General features: G+C 43.5%; 2 protein-coding genes across 2 annotated transcripts in view; both read right to left on the bottom strand.

The window, feature by feature from the left end:
- Positions 1-2,895, bottom strand: part of EPHA1 (EPH receptor A1) — a 34,256-nt gene extending 31,361 nt beyond the window's left edge. The window contains exon 1 of the mRNA XM_059465823.1: positions 2,692-2,895. Within this exon, the coding sequence (XP_059321806.1) occupies positions 2,692-2,758 (67 nt within the window). The 5' untranslated portion in view covers positions 2,759-2,895. The remainder of the gene's footprint in view (positions 1-2,691) is intronic.
- A 10,963-nt stretch (positions 2,896-13,858) lies between these two features.
- LOC132069894 (olfactory receptor 10AC1-like) lies at positions 13,859-14,854 on the bottom strand. The gene has a single exon (XM_059466380.1). The coding sequence runs from the start codon at positions 14,852-14,854 to the stop codon at positions 13,859-13,861; it is 996 nt and encodes a 331-aa protein (XP_059322363.1).
- Positions 14,855-15,540: the final 686 nt, after the last annotated feature.

Below are 15,540 nucleotides of genomic sequence, written 5' to 3'. Positions count from 1 at the left end.
AATCAAATAAATTACCAACACAAAAGATCAATCAGTGTCGCCTGGAGGGACTATTCAGTACTTGAAACGCAGTGGGAAAGTACAGAGGCAGTGTGAAGTTGTAGAAGGGACTTTCCATTGTCACGGTACCCAAAAGCCCGGAGATGCACCACTTGTGCAAATTGATGAGCCCCCTACTTCTAACTCAGACTGTCCACCAGCTGACGATGGCCTACAAATCGCTTAACCCTCTCCCAGGCTTCCGACTTTTTTGGCCGGGACATCAAGAGAGAGTAGTGGCTCCGGCGAAAGCATCGCCACGTCCCGCGGAATTGCACGGCTGCTTTAAGCCTCGCTCCTGGAGTCGTGTGACAAAGGAGAAAATCATTGGTATGTTCATTTTTAGCCCTCAAAGGAATCTGAAAACGCGATCACAGTTTGGCCTAAAGTCTTGATCTGAAGACACGTTTAAAAATGTGTCACTTTGTAGGCAAACATTGGGAAAGCAGAGGAGTTGACATAAAACACACTGTGGGATGTGCAGCTTCGTGCCTGCTTTTGGGTCTGCCGGTGCTGCCAGAACAGACTACTGGTTTCTGTGCACCTATCGAAGTCCCAGCTTGGGAACATAGGAAACAGGAACAATTCTTTGGATTCCCTTTCAGATTCCTGTGGGTGTATTCAGAGGGGTCGTTTCTGAACAATCTCAGAGAAGAATCTGGGGGTGAAAGGTAGGAGTGGGGAGATTTTTAAATGGCATTTAAATAACCAGGTTTCCTCCCCCTCATCTGACTGTTTTACAAATACTCCCTGCCAACTATAAGTAATAGTGTAAAGTGCAGATCAGCAAGAGTCCCGTGGAATGAGGAAGCAGGCTGCGGGCCCAGAATGAGAGATAAGAGGGATTGCGCTGCTGTTCTCACCTCTGAAACACCCTTTCAGGATTGGGAGAAGGGAAAAGCAGGAATCCAGGTTTTGCAAGTTCCAAGGGCTCACAGGATGGTCATATGGCAAAATCTTCCTAGCCACAGACTCCCTGTCCAGACAAGGCTCCTCATTCACTTCCCCTCTACTCTCAATCTCTCTATTTGAGATAATATTCTTTTGTGGTTAGTTCCAGAAGCTCAGAGGGTGAGGTAGCCTGTCTTGCCAGAACCATCACCCAGATAACATCTATGCCATCCCATCCTCTTCAGGACTGAAGCAGCAATGTGGAAGTGAGAGGGGCTGCATGGCATGCTCTAGCAGAGCAAGGGGAAAGGAACTTGGAAGTGGCCAGGACAGGAACCTGGCAGAGCCCTTGTGCCATGCTCTGCACTGCCAGCAATGGCAGCTCCTTCAACTGCTGAGTGCCCACTGGAGGGACAAAGCCCATTGCCAAGAAGTACTTCTCAAAGTGATCCCACAACAGGGATTCTCCACGGAAAGGATGATTGAGTCAGTGAGACTACAGAAGCAGAAGAATAAAGTCCTCGGGGACTACTCTGGTCCACAGCTTTGCTGCTAGGAGCCTCACGTGGCTGTCCAGCCACAGGGGAGGGGTAGGTGTCCCCAAAAAGAAGAAAGACTTCAGATAAGAGAGGACGCCTGGAAAATGAGCTGTTTCCCTGACAGACAAGTTAAGGAAGAGTGGATCACAGACACAGCCCAAATGAGATGGCTGAGATAGGGGAGAAGCGGGCAGACAGGTCCCTGACTGTTACTGCCAACTACTGGTCACACGCTTCTGGAAGCCGAAGCCTGCCCGGTGCCACCCGGTGCTGCCTCTCACCCAGGCTGGCCCTCTCCACTGCATCTGCCAGCTGCATCCATCCCGCAGCTGGATCCTTAGTGGAAACTTGCTTGTCAAGGACCCTTTAAAAGATCACTGAGCACTCGCAGAATCAGAGCCGAGCCCATGGCTGAACTTCCAGTCATGACAAAGTCCCCTCAATCCAGAGCCTTGAGAAGCGAAGGAGGACTGTCCTTGGGATGGAAAAGCCCCAACACCTCTTGCTGTACAAAACAGAAGTCCCTAGCAGGAGTTGACTGCAGGAGGAGGTAGGAAACAGAGCCGAGATTTACACCTCCCTCACCTCTCTATTAAAAGTTACCATTCTCCCACGTTTCATAACCACTGTGCAACTACCAAGATGGAAGGGAAAAAAAAATCACTGCATTTAATAAAAGGGAGTAAGTGGTACAGGGAGGGGAAACATGGAAGCCTTAAGAGGTGGAAGAGGAAATTTTAAAGCCCAGCTCCGTCTTCCAGCAGTAGGGTAGATAAAAGACTCTGATAAAATTACTGTCCGCTTGCTCATAAGGGTTAACTCCTAGGAGGGCTTCCTGAGGAAACTGCGGGGGTGTTGCCAGAGGAGGGGAGAAACTTTCTGAGTTTGTGTTTAAACTTGTTATCTGCAAGGCCCTTGTTTGAGGGGAACAGGGGCAGAATTCTCTTGGATCACTGGATATGCCGAGACATTTGTGTTTCAACTAGGAGGAGGTGAAGGAGGACGAGAACACACTGAGCCACCGAGATTTGGATGGCATTTGCCAGGCCGTGGTCCCCACACCCGACTGCCCTTCCCCGACCCCCCGGTCCCTCGGAGGTGTCCCAGAAGCCCCAGACGCGTGGACCAGGTCCCGTTCCCTGCCCCTTAGCGCGGTCGCTGTCGCTGCGTGCCCCAGCCCAGCCCTGCAGGCAGAGGGACCGGCGGCGGGTCCCACGCTTACCTTCCTTGCCGTGCGCCTCGGGAGGAAGGAGAGCCCAGAGGAGAAGGAGCCCGAGGGAGGGCTCCATGCCGCCGCTGCAGGTGCTCAGCCCCAGGCTGGCCGGGGAGGGGGCCCGGCTCGCAGCCCCCGCCGGCTCCGGCCTCCGTGCCCGGGCAGCTGCGGGCAGCGCATGGGCCTCTCCCGCAGCCTCCGAGCGCGGCGCGCACGTTGCACAAGCGCCCGCCTGGCCCACGGTGGTGATGAAAGATCAAGGCGAGTGGGTGGAGAAGCCTTACTGCCTTTACCTGTTCTAAGGGGCTGGTCACAGACTTCCCATCTGGCAGGCAAATAAACCCACCTTAAAGGCAGCCACCTCTTTCCTGGGAGCCTCCCTCCACCTTTGCTCCACTCCCGTAAGAGGCTCCCGATTGCCACCTCCTGGGCGGCCCTCGCCATCCTTCCCGGTCCCGCCGGCCCTGGCAATGGCTTTAAACTGAAATTTTAGGAAGAAATTCTTCAGGGTGGTGGAGTACTGGAGCAGGTTGCCCAGGGAGGTTGTTGCTATTCCATCCCTGGAAGTGTTCAAGGCCAGGTTGGATGGGACCCTGGAGCAAGCTGGTCTAGTGGAAGGTCTCGTTCCAACCCCCATGGCAGGGCAGTTGGAAATGGATGATCTTCCAGATCTCAGCCAAGCCATTCTGTGATCTATGATAATGGGGCTAAAACCACTCAGCCATCCTCACTGAATATGTTTAGGAAATCCATCTGTACACGGGGACAGCAGCCCGTTTCATTCCCAAGTATGTCACAGAGCGACAGCGATACCACTTTGTCTGGCAGAATTACTGTTTTTCATTTAGTATGCTCCTCTGCATTGATTGACAGTGCCTGCTTTTCAGCAAAAAAAAAAAATCATGGGAGAGGAAGCAAACTAGAAGGATTCTTTCTCTGTGTAAGAAGACCTCATGGGACTTTTAGTTTTCTTCCTGAGGGACACAAATATGAAAGAACTTGCCTTTGTTCTGTCTCTTCTGGCATTCATCAAGGATGTAACTCCCACCTATACACAGCTATTACGCCCCTCCCTGTAAAAAACAGATGGTATTATTGCACTTACATTTGCTGTACGGCTGCATTCCTCCTGCTCTCTTCCTCCTCCTCCCCAAGGAAGGCTAAAGAAAGGACCTTGTCAGGTTGCTTAGAGGCTGGGGGATCTCCACCCTTGGAGGTGTTCCAGATTTGCCAGGACACAGCCATGAACAACATAACCACCTCTGGAGTCAGCCCTGCTCTGGGCACCATTTGGGAGTGTGGACTCTCTGAGGGCCCTTGCATTTAATCTTTCAGTGAATCCTGTGGTTCTCATACATCTTGAGAAAGCAAGATCTATCCCAAGATGTCTGAACATAGGCAAGAGAAATTTCAGAACAAATGGTTACAATACTAAGCTTTAAATTTTATGTAGCACATGAAGTAAAATATAGCTGCAAATAATTCAAATGTAAATGGCATTCAGAGTAGTTGTACCTTCAATTTGTTACAGTTTAATCCTGTCTGAAGTTCTCTTTATCAGTCTACAGTGCTAAGTCCCAAACTTTTATGCCTGTGTTTCCCCCACAATTGAAAGACTCCCATTTCAGGAGTCATGTAAGATTTTTTGGTCTGCAACCCATACCTTGAGTTTGTGGTGGGAGAATGTGTCCATTTAGGGCTTCGTTTGGACAGTTCTGTGCCTTCTTCAGTCTGTGATGTAGCAGGGGGGCAGACAGACCCACAGCTAACTTCTCTGTGATGGGATGACATAGGCAAGGCCTAAATAGATGTGAAATGGGGAAGAACTATTTGCAACTGGAGGATAAGGCTCTAGGGCAGGCCAGGAGCTCATGTCCTTCTTCAGAAAAAAAAAAAAATCAATGTTGAGGCCTGACATTGGTCTCCTCAGGGCTAACAGAGTTTGCATCTGTAAAATCCCAGAAGTAACAAGTTCTGGAGTGAAGATCCTTGGGAGGCTCTATCTCCATTTCATTGGTGTGCAGATACTCAGAACATTTGATCTAAGGAGTGGGCAGGAAGCAATTTACTAGGACTTACTGGAGAACGTGGCCTAAAAAAAAATCCTTTCTTTTTCTCCCCCTCAGAGTGTGACCAGATGGGGATCAGCAATTGGGGTTTTCCAGATAATGGTGGTCAGAAATCGGATTTATTGCTTTGTGTTTTTTCAGATTGGAGATCTCCTAGTGTAGCTCACAGTCAGAATGTGTATTATGATAGTGAAACAAAATACAGTGTAATGTTTCAGCAGGATCAGGACATGAAGAAAATTTATAAACAAGTGGGAGCAGACAGAAGTAAAAACACAAAATGCATAGAACTTTGCTGATACCTGTAAAAGCTCTGCAAGATTGCTTTCCCTTGTGTCCTCTGCCCCAAAATGCAGATCCAAAGGGAAAAAGAGGGAATATACACAGAGGCTGTAGCCAGAAGAGTGAGTACCACATGTGCATTTTCATACTCAGTATTTCATTGACATTGTTATTCTGTTTGTGCATCACAAGCTTGGATTTTGTCTTTGGAAATCGTTGGGCAAAATTAATTCTCTGACTGTAAAAAAAACACAAACAAAACCACCACCACCAAACAACTAAAACAAACAAATCCCAAACAAACAACAAATAAGCAAAACTGAAAGAGCTTAATTTAAAAAGTCTTTTTATGTCTTGTTTACAATCATATTCTATGATTCTATAATTTACATCTCCACAGCCTCTCACTCTCATGGCTTCCCAGTGAGCATCCCATCTCTGGCATGCATCTTGTGTTAAGAAGGTAACTGTGTCTTTTCAGCTCACTCTCGGCATGTCTTTGGGCTGATTCTCATAGTCTCTTTCTTGGCCCTCTGAGTATTTCTGAATTGCAGGGCACATTTTTTCCTTCCATTCCCCAGAATCTTGTTTTGAGTATCTCTGTGATTAGGTATCCAGCTGGAAAATATCACCACACAACACACCTGGGCTTTCCTCCTACAGCTATGTGGGCTTGTGGTGAGGGAAGTGAGGAGGAAGGCTGTACACCAGGTCTTGTTTTGATGTGCTGTTGGAAAGTCAAAGGGCACTCCCAAGGCTGAGTTGGGACGTGCTTCTTTTGAACTGCAGTTCAGACAGAACTGTCTCATATGATTCTTACAAATTGTTTACTGTGTTTGCTGCTCCTCATGTTTTAGAATGAGTTTCACCATTGTGCTGTTAAATGTCCTTACAGATGATGAATGAAACAGAACCTAAGATTATTAGAAATAATCTTTGGAGTTTCTCACTTGATATGACTTCCCTAATTATCAAAGCATCCCTTTGGTACTGATAACTTGAATCTCTGCATTCTGAATGGGCTTTCAGTAAGGTATCATAGTAACATAGATGTATAGGTCCCCCAGAGGCCTCAAATCCATTTTGCAACAAGCCCCGTTTCATTCTGAAGGGGGAACTTGCTCTTGTTCTGTGGTCTCTGATTCACTCCTTTTATCCACTATTTCTACAACTCTAGAAATAATCTATGATGACAGCTCTGTAGAGCCTAAGATATGCTCTGTATGAATGTCTAATTCCCTATATGAAAAATTGTGCTTTCTGTCCCTTATTCTCACCTGCATGACCACAGTTAAATATTCTAGTGTTTTCATGTTTATCTTAGAAGGTTTTCTGGCTCTACTCCACCAGCAATTATCTTGGAATATTTCAAACAGCTGACTTCAGACTGTTTTTCTGCAGAAAACAGACTCCTACCATTTAGTGGTTTAAGCTGTTAAATTAGTTTTGTATACAGACATTTTGCATTCAGAAACTCAGATTTTGTTTTAAGTAGATATTTTAAACTCCTATGAGGAAGCACAAGTAGCTCCTCTGGATCACAGAGCAGCCACCCCTGTGTTACAGACCTGAGGATCTGACTGCACAAGTAGCCAAGCTGGTTATCTTTCTCCCTTGCGAAGAAGAACAAGGGCAAGGGTATGAATGAAGCTGATAGAGACAAGGCGTAGGTCTGAGTTTTCATACACAGAAGAAGCAGGGGACACTCCCTTGTTCTTCCTCACATATGTGAGATAAACACCCTTGGAGATGTACAAGCTTTGCCTGAAAGGCCCTGAACAACATGACATAGTTTTGGTGTTAACCCTGCAGTGAGCCGGTATTTGGGCTAAAGACCTCCAGTCATCCCTCCCTACATCAATCTTTTGCTCGTTCAGTTCATCATTGGTGGATGAGCAATCACATCTTCTTCCACCAGGAATGTAGACAGTTCCTTACTTGGGCTGCAGTCAAAACAGGAGGGTAGCTTCCCAAATATATATTCCACCTGACTGAAATGTTATACAGTAGATGAACTAGAAGAAGCCCAGTATTCCTGAATAAAATTCCACTTACTTGATCATCAGCCACGCACTAATAGGTGTTTCTCTACCTGCTGATGCCCTGGCTGAACACCTGATCAGGCAGGGAAGCGTGTTTGCACTGCTGCCTGAACTGCAAGCTTGCTGGCTTTTGTCTCTGGATAAGCTTATCCTGCCATGGTCTGCCATGCTCTTATTTGGCTTGCAAAACAGGGCTCAGTTAAATTATTACACCATCCTGCAAATGAGGGGGAGGACCTTGCTTCTCCGCAGCAATCACCTGAGATAACTCTCTTGCCGTGTTAACCCAGCTCTGCTCCCCCTCGTGGTCCAGCGGCTGTGGAGCCCCAGATGTGTCCGGGAGAGCGGCCAAACGGGGCTTCGCCTGGGCTGAGGTGTGACTTTTGGTATAGACAGGAGGAAACCAAGGAAAACCAAGTCATAATAGAATCTGATTCATTCTCCTAATCATAAAACTTCCCTAAGTGGTACAAATCTGGGTCACAAGAGTTAGTTACTTTCTATTATACTATTGCAGCACGTTATATAATTAGAAATCCAAAAAGTGCAGTTCTACATTTAACACTTCTCTTTGAGAGCACATTCTTCTTGGGCACCTTTAAAGATATTTATTCATCTTGGTGGCATTAAGATTTCATGAGACGATTCAGTTTCTCTTTGAGCATTACTAACACAACTGTTTTGACACTGAATATGTGTCAAAAACGTAAAATCTGACCCAGATAAATTTGATTTCTGGTAGAGAAATGACTGATTACTTATTTCTAGTAGAGAAATGCTGATGACTTATTCCACTACATTATAGAAAAGTATAGATTATAATATTTTTAGTAGCTGAATCAAAGCTCAAAATATAGCAATGGTAACCTTTGCATGGCAAACACATACCTCTCTGTAATTTGTAATTTCTTCATATTTTCCAGCTGTTCTTCCCCACTCTTGGATTAATTATGTTCAAGCATGGAAATATCTCACTGACACTGAAAAGGCTTTACTAATATACAATAAAAACCAAACCACTAGTCACTTAGATAGTGTGATTTAAAATTTATTTTTTCTGCTCTTACAGGTGAATGTGTGAGTTAATAAATCTTTTCTTTTTCTGGGAGTTTACAACAAATATTTTAAAGCTTTTATGTCTATTTCTAATATGTTTTTTCAAGATATTTTTATAGTCCTCTTCTTAACAAATTACAGTTGCCTCCACAATCTAAACACAAGAAGCTTGCCCGTATTTGTTGCTGTTGTAGCTCGATCCTGATGTTGAAGAGTTGCTGTCCAGTGCAGAAATGAAATAGTTTCCACTGTTTACTGTGTTAGCAAGCAGCATTCTCCCTGAGAGGTCTCAAGGTGGACACCAGAAGAAGGTATTTGAAGCAGACACCTTGCAGGTGGAAAGAGGGCAGTGAACGTGTTAACATCTTCCCGACTCACTGCCAACTCTATTCTCAGTTCAGCCTCCCACTTGATTTTTTGAAACTTGAACTCATTAATTAAATCAAAACATGAAAACTGAAATGAATGCTGAGAGCAACTGTACAGCAAAACCACAATGAAACACTACAGAGATTTTAGGAGACCTGATTTTCAGCAGTGACTAGGCTAGAGGCCATATGCTGCTGAGCCATCAGGTCTTCCCTCAAGTTTACATGCCAATTTGTAGAACCAGACAGTCTTACATCTTTACATACCGATTTGTAAAACCTTGCACTTATGCAGGTAAAGCCAAAGGTACACACTGGGTGGGTATCGATCTTCCCATTCTCTTTTCTCTGGACTTGCTTGGAAGACAACTGAGCTCAATAGGATCTTTAGAGCCAAGAGCTTTAGGTTAGGGATACACTGCTGGAATTGTTAATAACACCTTCAGCCAGCTTTTTGATGTGGAGGTACTTGTAGGGCAAGGTGAAACTAATTCTGAAACCAACCAGCTGGCAGGAGCTTCACCTCATTCTTCAGCTCCACTTTGGTCTCCTGATTAGTTTTGTCCTATGTTCCTCGTTGCTTCCTGAAACAATCCATTAAAGGAAACTGAAGGCTTGTGCAACAGCCAAGTTGATAAATAAAAAGCTTGTAGAAATGTTTAATTCTGTGGAGAAATGGCAGATTATTGAAGTATATTTAATTGCCATTAACTTGTTTATGGGGGTGTGGACTATATTTGTTTTATATCATATTGAACCTATCAGATTTTATATGCTGAATACATAATTTCATATAATAGTAAAAAACAATCTCAGAAAGACTCATCTCTCTTCTTTTGTAAATCTTCTATCTATAAATATCTGCAAGAGAAATTCCTATAGCATTCTAGCCTTTATAATAGTAAAATATGTTAATAGTAAAGTAATAACACTAAATATTGCTCCTTTGGCATGTTCATAATAAACTTCAAAAACAGAAGCTTTTTCTTAATAAAGAAAATCTTTGACAACTTTTCACCCTCATGATATTAACATCTATTTTCTAGGTTTGCTACTAAGCCCATACCCATTTCATTTTACAACTCCATTATCGTAAATAGCTGTATTAATTTCACCTTCCGGCTTCAGATCAAAGGATAAAAAACATATATTTGGGTAAATATAGGATTATTTGCAGGTTTTCTAAGCTTTTAAGGAATGGGAAAGGAAGAAAGGAAGAAAGGAAGAAAAAAAGAAAGAGAGGAAGAGAGGAAGAGAGGAAGAAAGAAAGAAAGAAAGAGAAAGAAAAGAAAGAAGAAAGAAAGAAAGAAAGAAAGAAAGAAAGAAAGAAAGAAAGAAAGAAAGAAAGAAAGAAAGAAAGAAAGAAAGAAAGAAAGAAAGAAAGAAAGAAAGAAAGAAAGAAAGAAAGAAAGAAAGAAAGAAAGAAAGAAAGAAAGAAAGAAAGAAAGAAAGAAAGAAAGAAAGAAAGAAAGAAAGAAAGAAAGAAAGAAAGAAAGAAAGAAAGAAAGAAAGAAAGAAAGAAAGAAAGAAAGAAAGAAAGAAAGAAAGAAAGAAAGAAAGAAAGAAAGAAAGAAAGAAAGAAAGAAAGAAAGAAAGAAAGAAAGAAAGAAAGAAAGAAAGAAAGAAAGAAAGAAAGAAAGAAAGAAAGAAAGAAAGAAAGAAAGAAAGAAAGAAAGAAAGAAAGAAAGAAAGAAAGAAAGAAAGAAAGAAAGAAAGAAAGAAAGAAAGAAAGAAAGAAAGAAAGAAAGAAAGAAAAAGAAAGAAAGAAAGGAAGGTTGGTGGACTCACTTTCCATGTAAGCCAAAACAGACAGAATGTTATAACATGTCTTTGTCAAGGGAAAATAAATACACTGAAATGTCTTCCTAGCTCTTAAAACTGGACTTTTGCGAAGTTTTCAACTTTCCTTACCCATAACAGAAACAAATCCCCTAGATAAACTTTCTGTATTTATACTTCTATGAAAATAAGGATATTCTTTTAATGCAAGTACATTTATTTCTTTTAGGAGATTGATTATTTATAGGAACAACTTTTAGGAAATGTCTTACCTGGCTTGCCAGCAAAGCATAATGTGTGCAAAAAAACCCCCATAATGAAACAAAAAAACCCCAACCAAACAAAAACAAACAAACAAAAAACACCAAAGCATTTTTGTCTGGTTTCTCTCTATACTGAAAGGGAGGTTTCACTTGTATCCTCCCAGAATATCTGGTACTGGCAGTAGCTCTCAAGGAAGAACCTTGAAGTATCCCCTTAAGTGGAGGAACCTTTCAGTGGCATGTACCATTCAAGGTGCTGGACTTAGAGCATCCTGAATGCCCAAATCTGGGCCATTATCCTCCAAACTCTCTTCATTTTTGAGAACGTGGACAGCTGATCACTGATGTGATCTTACAGGTTGAACTCTTACAGGCTGGGCTCTGGTGCTGCACCACTGATAAGATCTGTGTTCTTACACAGTGCTTGCTCAGGGCCGCCTTTATGAAATTAATTGCAAGGGTGAATACTCTGTTTGTATGGCTGTGTAAACCATAAAGTGATTCTTAGTGATGTCCTAATTGGTTTCACTGGAAAACTTCATGACATCTATGTTCGCCAGATCTCAGGTCTCGGCAAATTTGGGAATGCAAGCATTCCTCTTCCAAGAATGGACAAGACCATTTGTGAAATGCAGGTACCCAGCTGTACTCATTCACTGGGGACTCTTGAATCTCTACCCAACCCAAAAAACTACAGCACCCATGGAAAAATCTTTTCCATACCCATCTTTGTTTGGAGGTGGAATGTGCATTTGTCATAATCTGCTCTGCCTAGCTGAATCCTGCTGTTCCCTATGAAGGTCTGAAAATAGCTTAGAAATGACCTTTTAAAAATTATTATTCTGTGCTCATGCCTACATCAGGGATGGTGCTGCCTTACTTCACTTGAGCACTCTCCAGCTCTCAGCACACAGTGTGCTGAGTCAACAGGACTGAAACAGCCAGTTGTTGAGTGGAAAGGGACCTCAGACAGGTCCGGTCAATTAAAAGATAACATTTTAGAAAGGAAATGGTTGTGATATCTCGGATACATTGCTGCTGCTCTTACCTCATACTCTCTACATATCTGTACAGTGCACAACACAGCTGGCAAGGGTTGAGGAGAAAGGGTGCTGTGAATGAGTGTGGCAATACTGATGGGGCTAGTCTTGGACTTGTGGGTGTGGGAACACTGGTGAAGATGGTCTTGGGCTCTGGGATTTCTCCTCACTCTGTTCATCTGCAAGAACATTGGGTAGAGAAAGCGTCTTCTCAGAAAGCCTCCACTGCTTGTCGTACTTCCACATGTATCTCAGGCTGGGAGTCTAGCCTGACTGCTGTTTAGGTCATTTCATCCCTTCCAAAGGCATCATCTGTATCCTTGGGGTGAGGAGAGGTCTGTCCAGGTGCCTCTGTTCTGCAGTGGTTGGTGAGGAACTTCCTGCTTCAGGGGACAGCCCTGCTATCTTCCCACAGCAGGTCACAGTTATCTCTCTGCTATCCCACACCCACAGCTGCCAGAAATATGTGAGGGCCTCTACCAAGGCTTTGAACCGTGTCATAAACCTCAGTGTCTGTCTGTCCTTCAGTTTTATTGCCAGGCATTTGGACAGAAGGCAGGTTAGAAACCTCTGATGCAAAGTTGTGCTAATCTCAGGAAGGACCTCTGGCCGCCTCAAGTCCAGCCAACTGCTTGCAGCAGGATTGACTTCAAAGCTTGATTTGACTTGACAGGATTTAGAATTGATGCCTCCTATTCTGCTTGTGCTCATTACAGTTACTTAATAGTATTTGATTCAAAGTACTTCTCTAATGTAATTCTGAAGTACTTCTCTATTAGTACATAGTGTTCTCTCATTGAGACCCTCTCCTTCTCACTTTTTGGAAGAGCTGGCAGGTGATTAAAATGTTCACTGCAACTTTGATAATTTTAAATAATGCAGCTAAGTGTTTGCCCACAGAGTAATTAGGTATTCATTGACTTGAGAGCCAATATTCTGTGTTAATGTTTTAGGCAGGCTAGACTCTGATCTTGAAGACAGCTTTTAATGTCAGTTTTAAATTCCACATTTCTCTTTTGTCAGAAGGCTCCAAGTTAACTTCCTTAGTTACAGTGCCAATTTCTTACATTTGTCAAATCCACTTACCATAATTTTTAATGATTGTAGCCCAGAGAAAGCAAATACCACTCTGCTTTCTCAATCTGCCCAGCGAGAGAGTTGAGGGCAGCTGGGGTGCTGAAATTCCTTTGGATGAGACAGAGGAACAGAAGCAAACATTTTAATTTTTTTCTCAACTATTTTCTGTGTAAGAGGTGGGTTCTGAATCATGGTGTCTCTACAGCCTTTAAAGAGACATGGGGGAGGGAAGTATTAAATAAAATAATTAAGTTGGTTCTTTCCCCCCCTCTTCCTGGCCAAAATTGATCTTCTCTAATTTGTCTGAATCATCCTGTTCCTCCTACACATAGGAAACTCATAAAATAGCACTGCTTTGCAACTTTGAGATTCTTATGTCTGCTGCAGTCTGCTGTAACTCTCACTGGTTTTGCTGAAGAAATTGCAGTAACTGTGGCAGCAGTATTATTACTTTTACAATTACAGATCTCAACGGTCCCCAGGCATTCATATTTATATGATGCAGTCTTTGGTGGTGAAAGTCACATGATAAAACAAGTATCTTAGCCTTTGTGTTGCCATAGGAACAATCCAAACCTAAAGCATCTCCCAATACAAGGAAATATGTTTTGCTTCCTGCAAAACTGGCATAGCAAAGTCATACTCTTGTTAGACTGTTGGCATTTTAACTTTCCATTTGTCATGGGATGCCAGAGTGCAGCCTTCTATTAAATTTGGAGACAACCACAGCTATTTTACCCTTTTTTCTAGCCATGGTCTTTCTTCTTCTAACCTTCCTTTAAGCCCTACAGATTTATTGTGCTGGTAAACTTACCAGGCTAAAATTTGTACTGACTACCCAATTTCTGCTGTCATCTTGATAGAAAAATAACAAAACCAATACTTTAATATTGGTTTATTAACTTTAAAAACTTTTGTGTTGATCTTCTAATTGTGCTGGCATGACTATGAATGTAAGCCTGAATATGTATGTGATCAGAGAAGCGAGACCAGTGATTGATCAAAGCTCTTCATCCTCAAAACTCACTAAAATATTTTCCTTTAGATCAACTGTTGGGGATTTTTTTGAGCAGAGATATCTTTTTGTCATAAATGTAGTGATGCATGTAGAATTCTGCCTGGATATTTGCCTTAGTGAAGTCTATGGTGATCTGGTTATGGGGCTTTTTCCCAACAAGAATGTGTTTGCTCTACTAAAATTTACCACACACACACATCACAACTCTGATAGTATCCCAGTTCACCTATTTTCTTTCTCCTCAGCATTTTCCTGAGGATCCCTCTGATTTCCTTGTTCCTCAGGCTATAAATGAGGGGATACATTAAAGGAGTAACGTTGGTGTAGACCAGAGACACCACCTTGTCCCGAGACGGTGAGTAACTGGACTTGGGACGAATATAGATGAAGGTGGCACAGCCATAGTGCAGTAAGGTGATGGCCAGGTGCGAAATGCAGGTGGAAAAGGCCTTGCCCCTTCCCACCGGGGAGGTGACACCTAACAGGGCCACAGCAATGCAGAGGTACGAGGCCAGGATCAGCAGGAAGGGGAGCAGCAGGAGGAGCACGCAGGCCGCCAGCAGGGCCAGCTCTGCAGCGTAGCCCTGCGCGCAGGCCAGGCGCAGCACGGCGGGCACGTCGCAGAAGAAGTGGTCGATGCGGCGGGGCTGACAGAAGGGCAGGTGGAACACGGCCATCGTCAGGCCCAGGGCCACAGGGAAGGCTCCCAGGGCGCAGGCCAGAGCCAGGCGCAGGCACAGCCCCTCGCCCATGAGGGCCGCGTAGCGCAGTGGCTGGCAGACGGCCATGTAGCGGTCGTAGGCCATGGCTGCCAGCAGGAAGCACTCGGCGCCGCCAAGGGCCACGAAGAAGTGCATCTGTGCGGCGCAGCCCAGCATGGAGATGGGGCTGCCACCCACTGCCAGGCTGAGCAGCGCCTTGGGCACGATGACTAAAGTGTAGCACAGCTCCACAGCAGAGAGTTGGCCGAGGAAGAAAAGCATGGGGGGACGTGAGGGCTCCATCACCACCGCTATGAAGATCATCATATTCCCTGCCAGTGTGACCAAATGAACAATGAGGAAGGTAAAGAAGAGCAGGACCCGCAGATGGAGCAGCTCAGAGAAGCCGAGCAGGATGAACTCCATGGTTGCACCACTGCTCACATTGTCCCTCTCCATGCAGCCTTCGCATGGCATCTGCAGGAGGGAAACAGAAGGGAAACAGCTGAATTCGATGCCTGGCAATCAATTCCAGATAGGAAATAATGCTGCATTACTGTAGAACCAGCGTAGTGTGAAAAATGCATATTTTATGATTGGCTTTTCACAAATATTAAAATGTGTTGTGTTAGAAAGTTATGCTGTATTAATTCTCTTAAGTAGTGTGCTAAATATAGTTTTAGGTTATAGCAAAATGTAAAATAGAAACTATGCAATGTAAGATACTTTTTTAAAGAAAGGACTCACAGCAAGATAGCAGTCACAGGACACCTAAATCTTTCAGAGAAAAAGAATTTATTGCTATCTTATCAGAAGAAATGAACTTCTTCCCACCTTGCTCAGGCTTGAAAGTACCATTAGGATTATGAGGAACAAGTTGAGGATGACCAGACAGAATCCCGTGTTTGAATGGAATTTATGCATCATGTATGAGGTGTATGAATATGCAACAGGCTGTTGTTTTTAAGGGTTAATCCTCTGTTAACGAGTGTCCTTTTTCGGGCCCATAACTCTTTGTCTCTGTTGTCTCATATTATCCTAATTTAAATTGTCCAAATTATTATTACTCTAATTGTATTACTATTTTTATAATAATTTTATTACTTATTAAACTTTTAAAATTTTAAAAACAAGTGATTGGCATTTTTCACAGTAGTAAAGCT

This window comes from Ammospiza nelsoni, chromosome 2, assembly GCF_027579445.1.
Source record: "Ammospiza nelsoni isolate bAmmNel1 chromosome 2, bAmmNel1.pri, whole genome shotgun sequence".
NCBI lineage: Eukaryota > Metazoa > Chordata > Aves > Passeriformes > Passerellidae > Ammospiza > Ammospiza nelsoni.
This window is presented reverse-complemented; position numbering and strand designations above follow the sequence as displayed.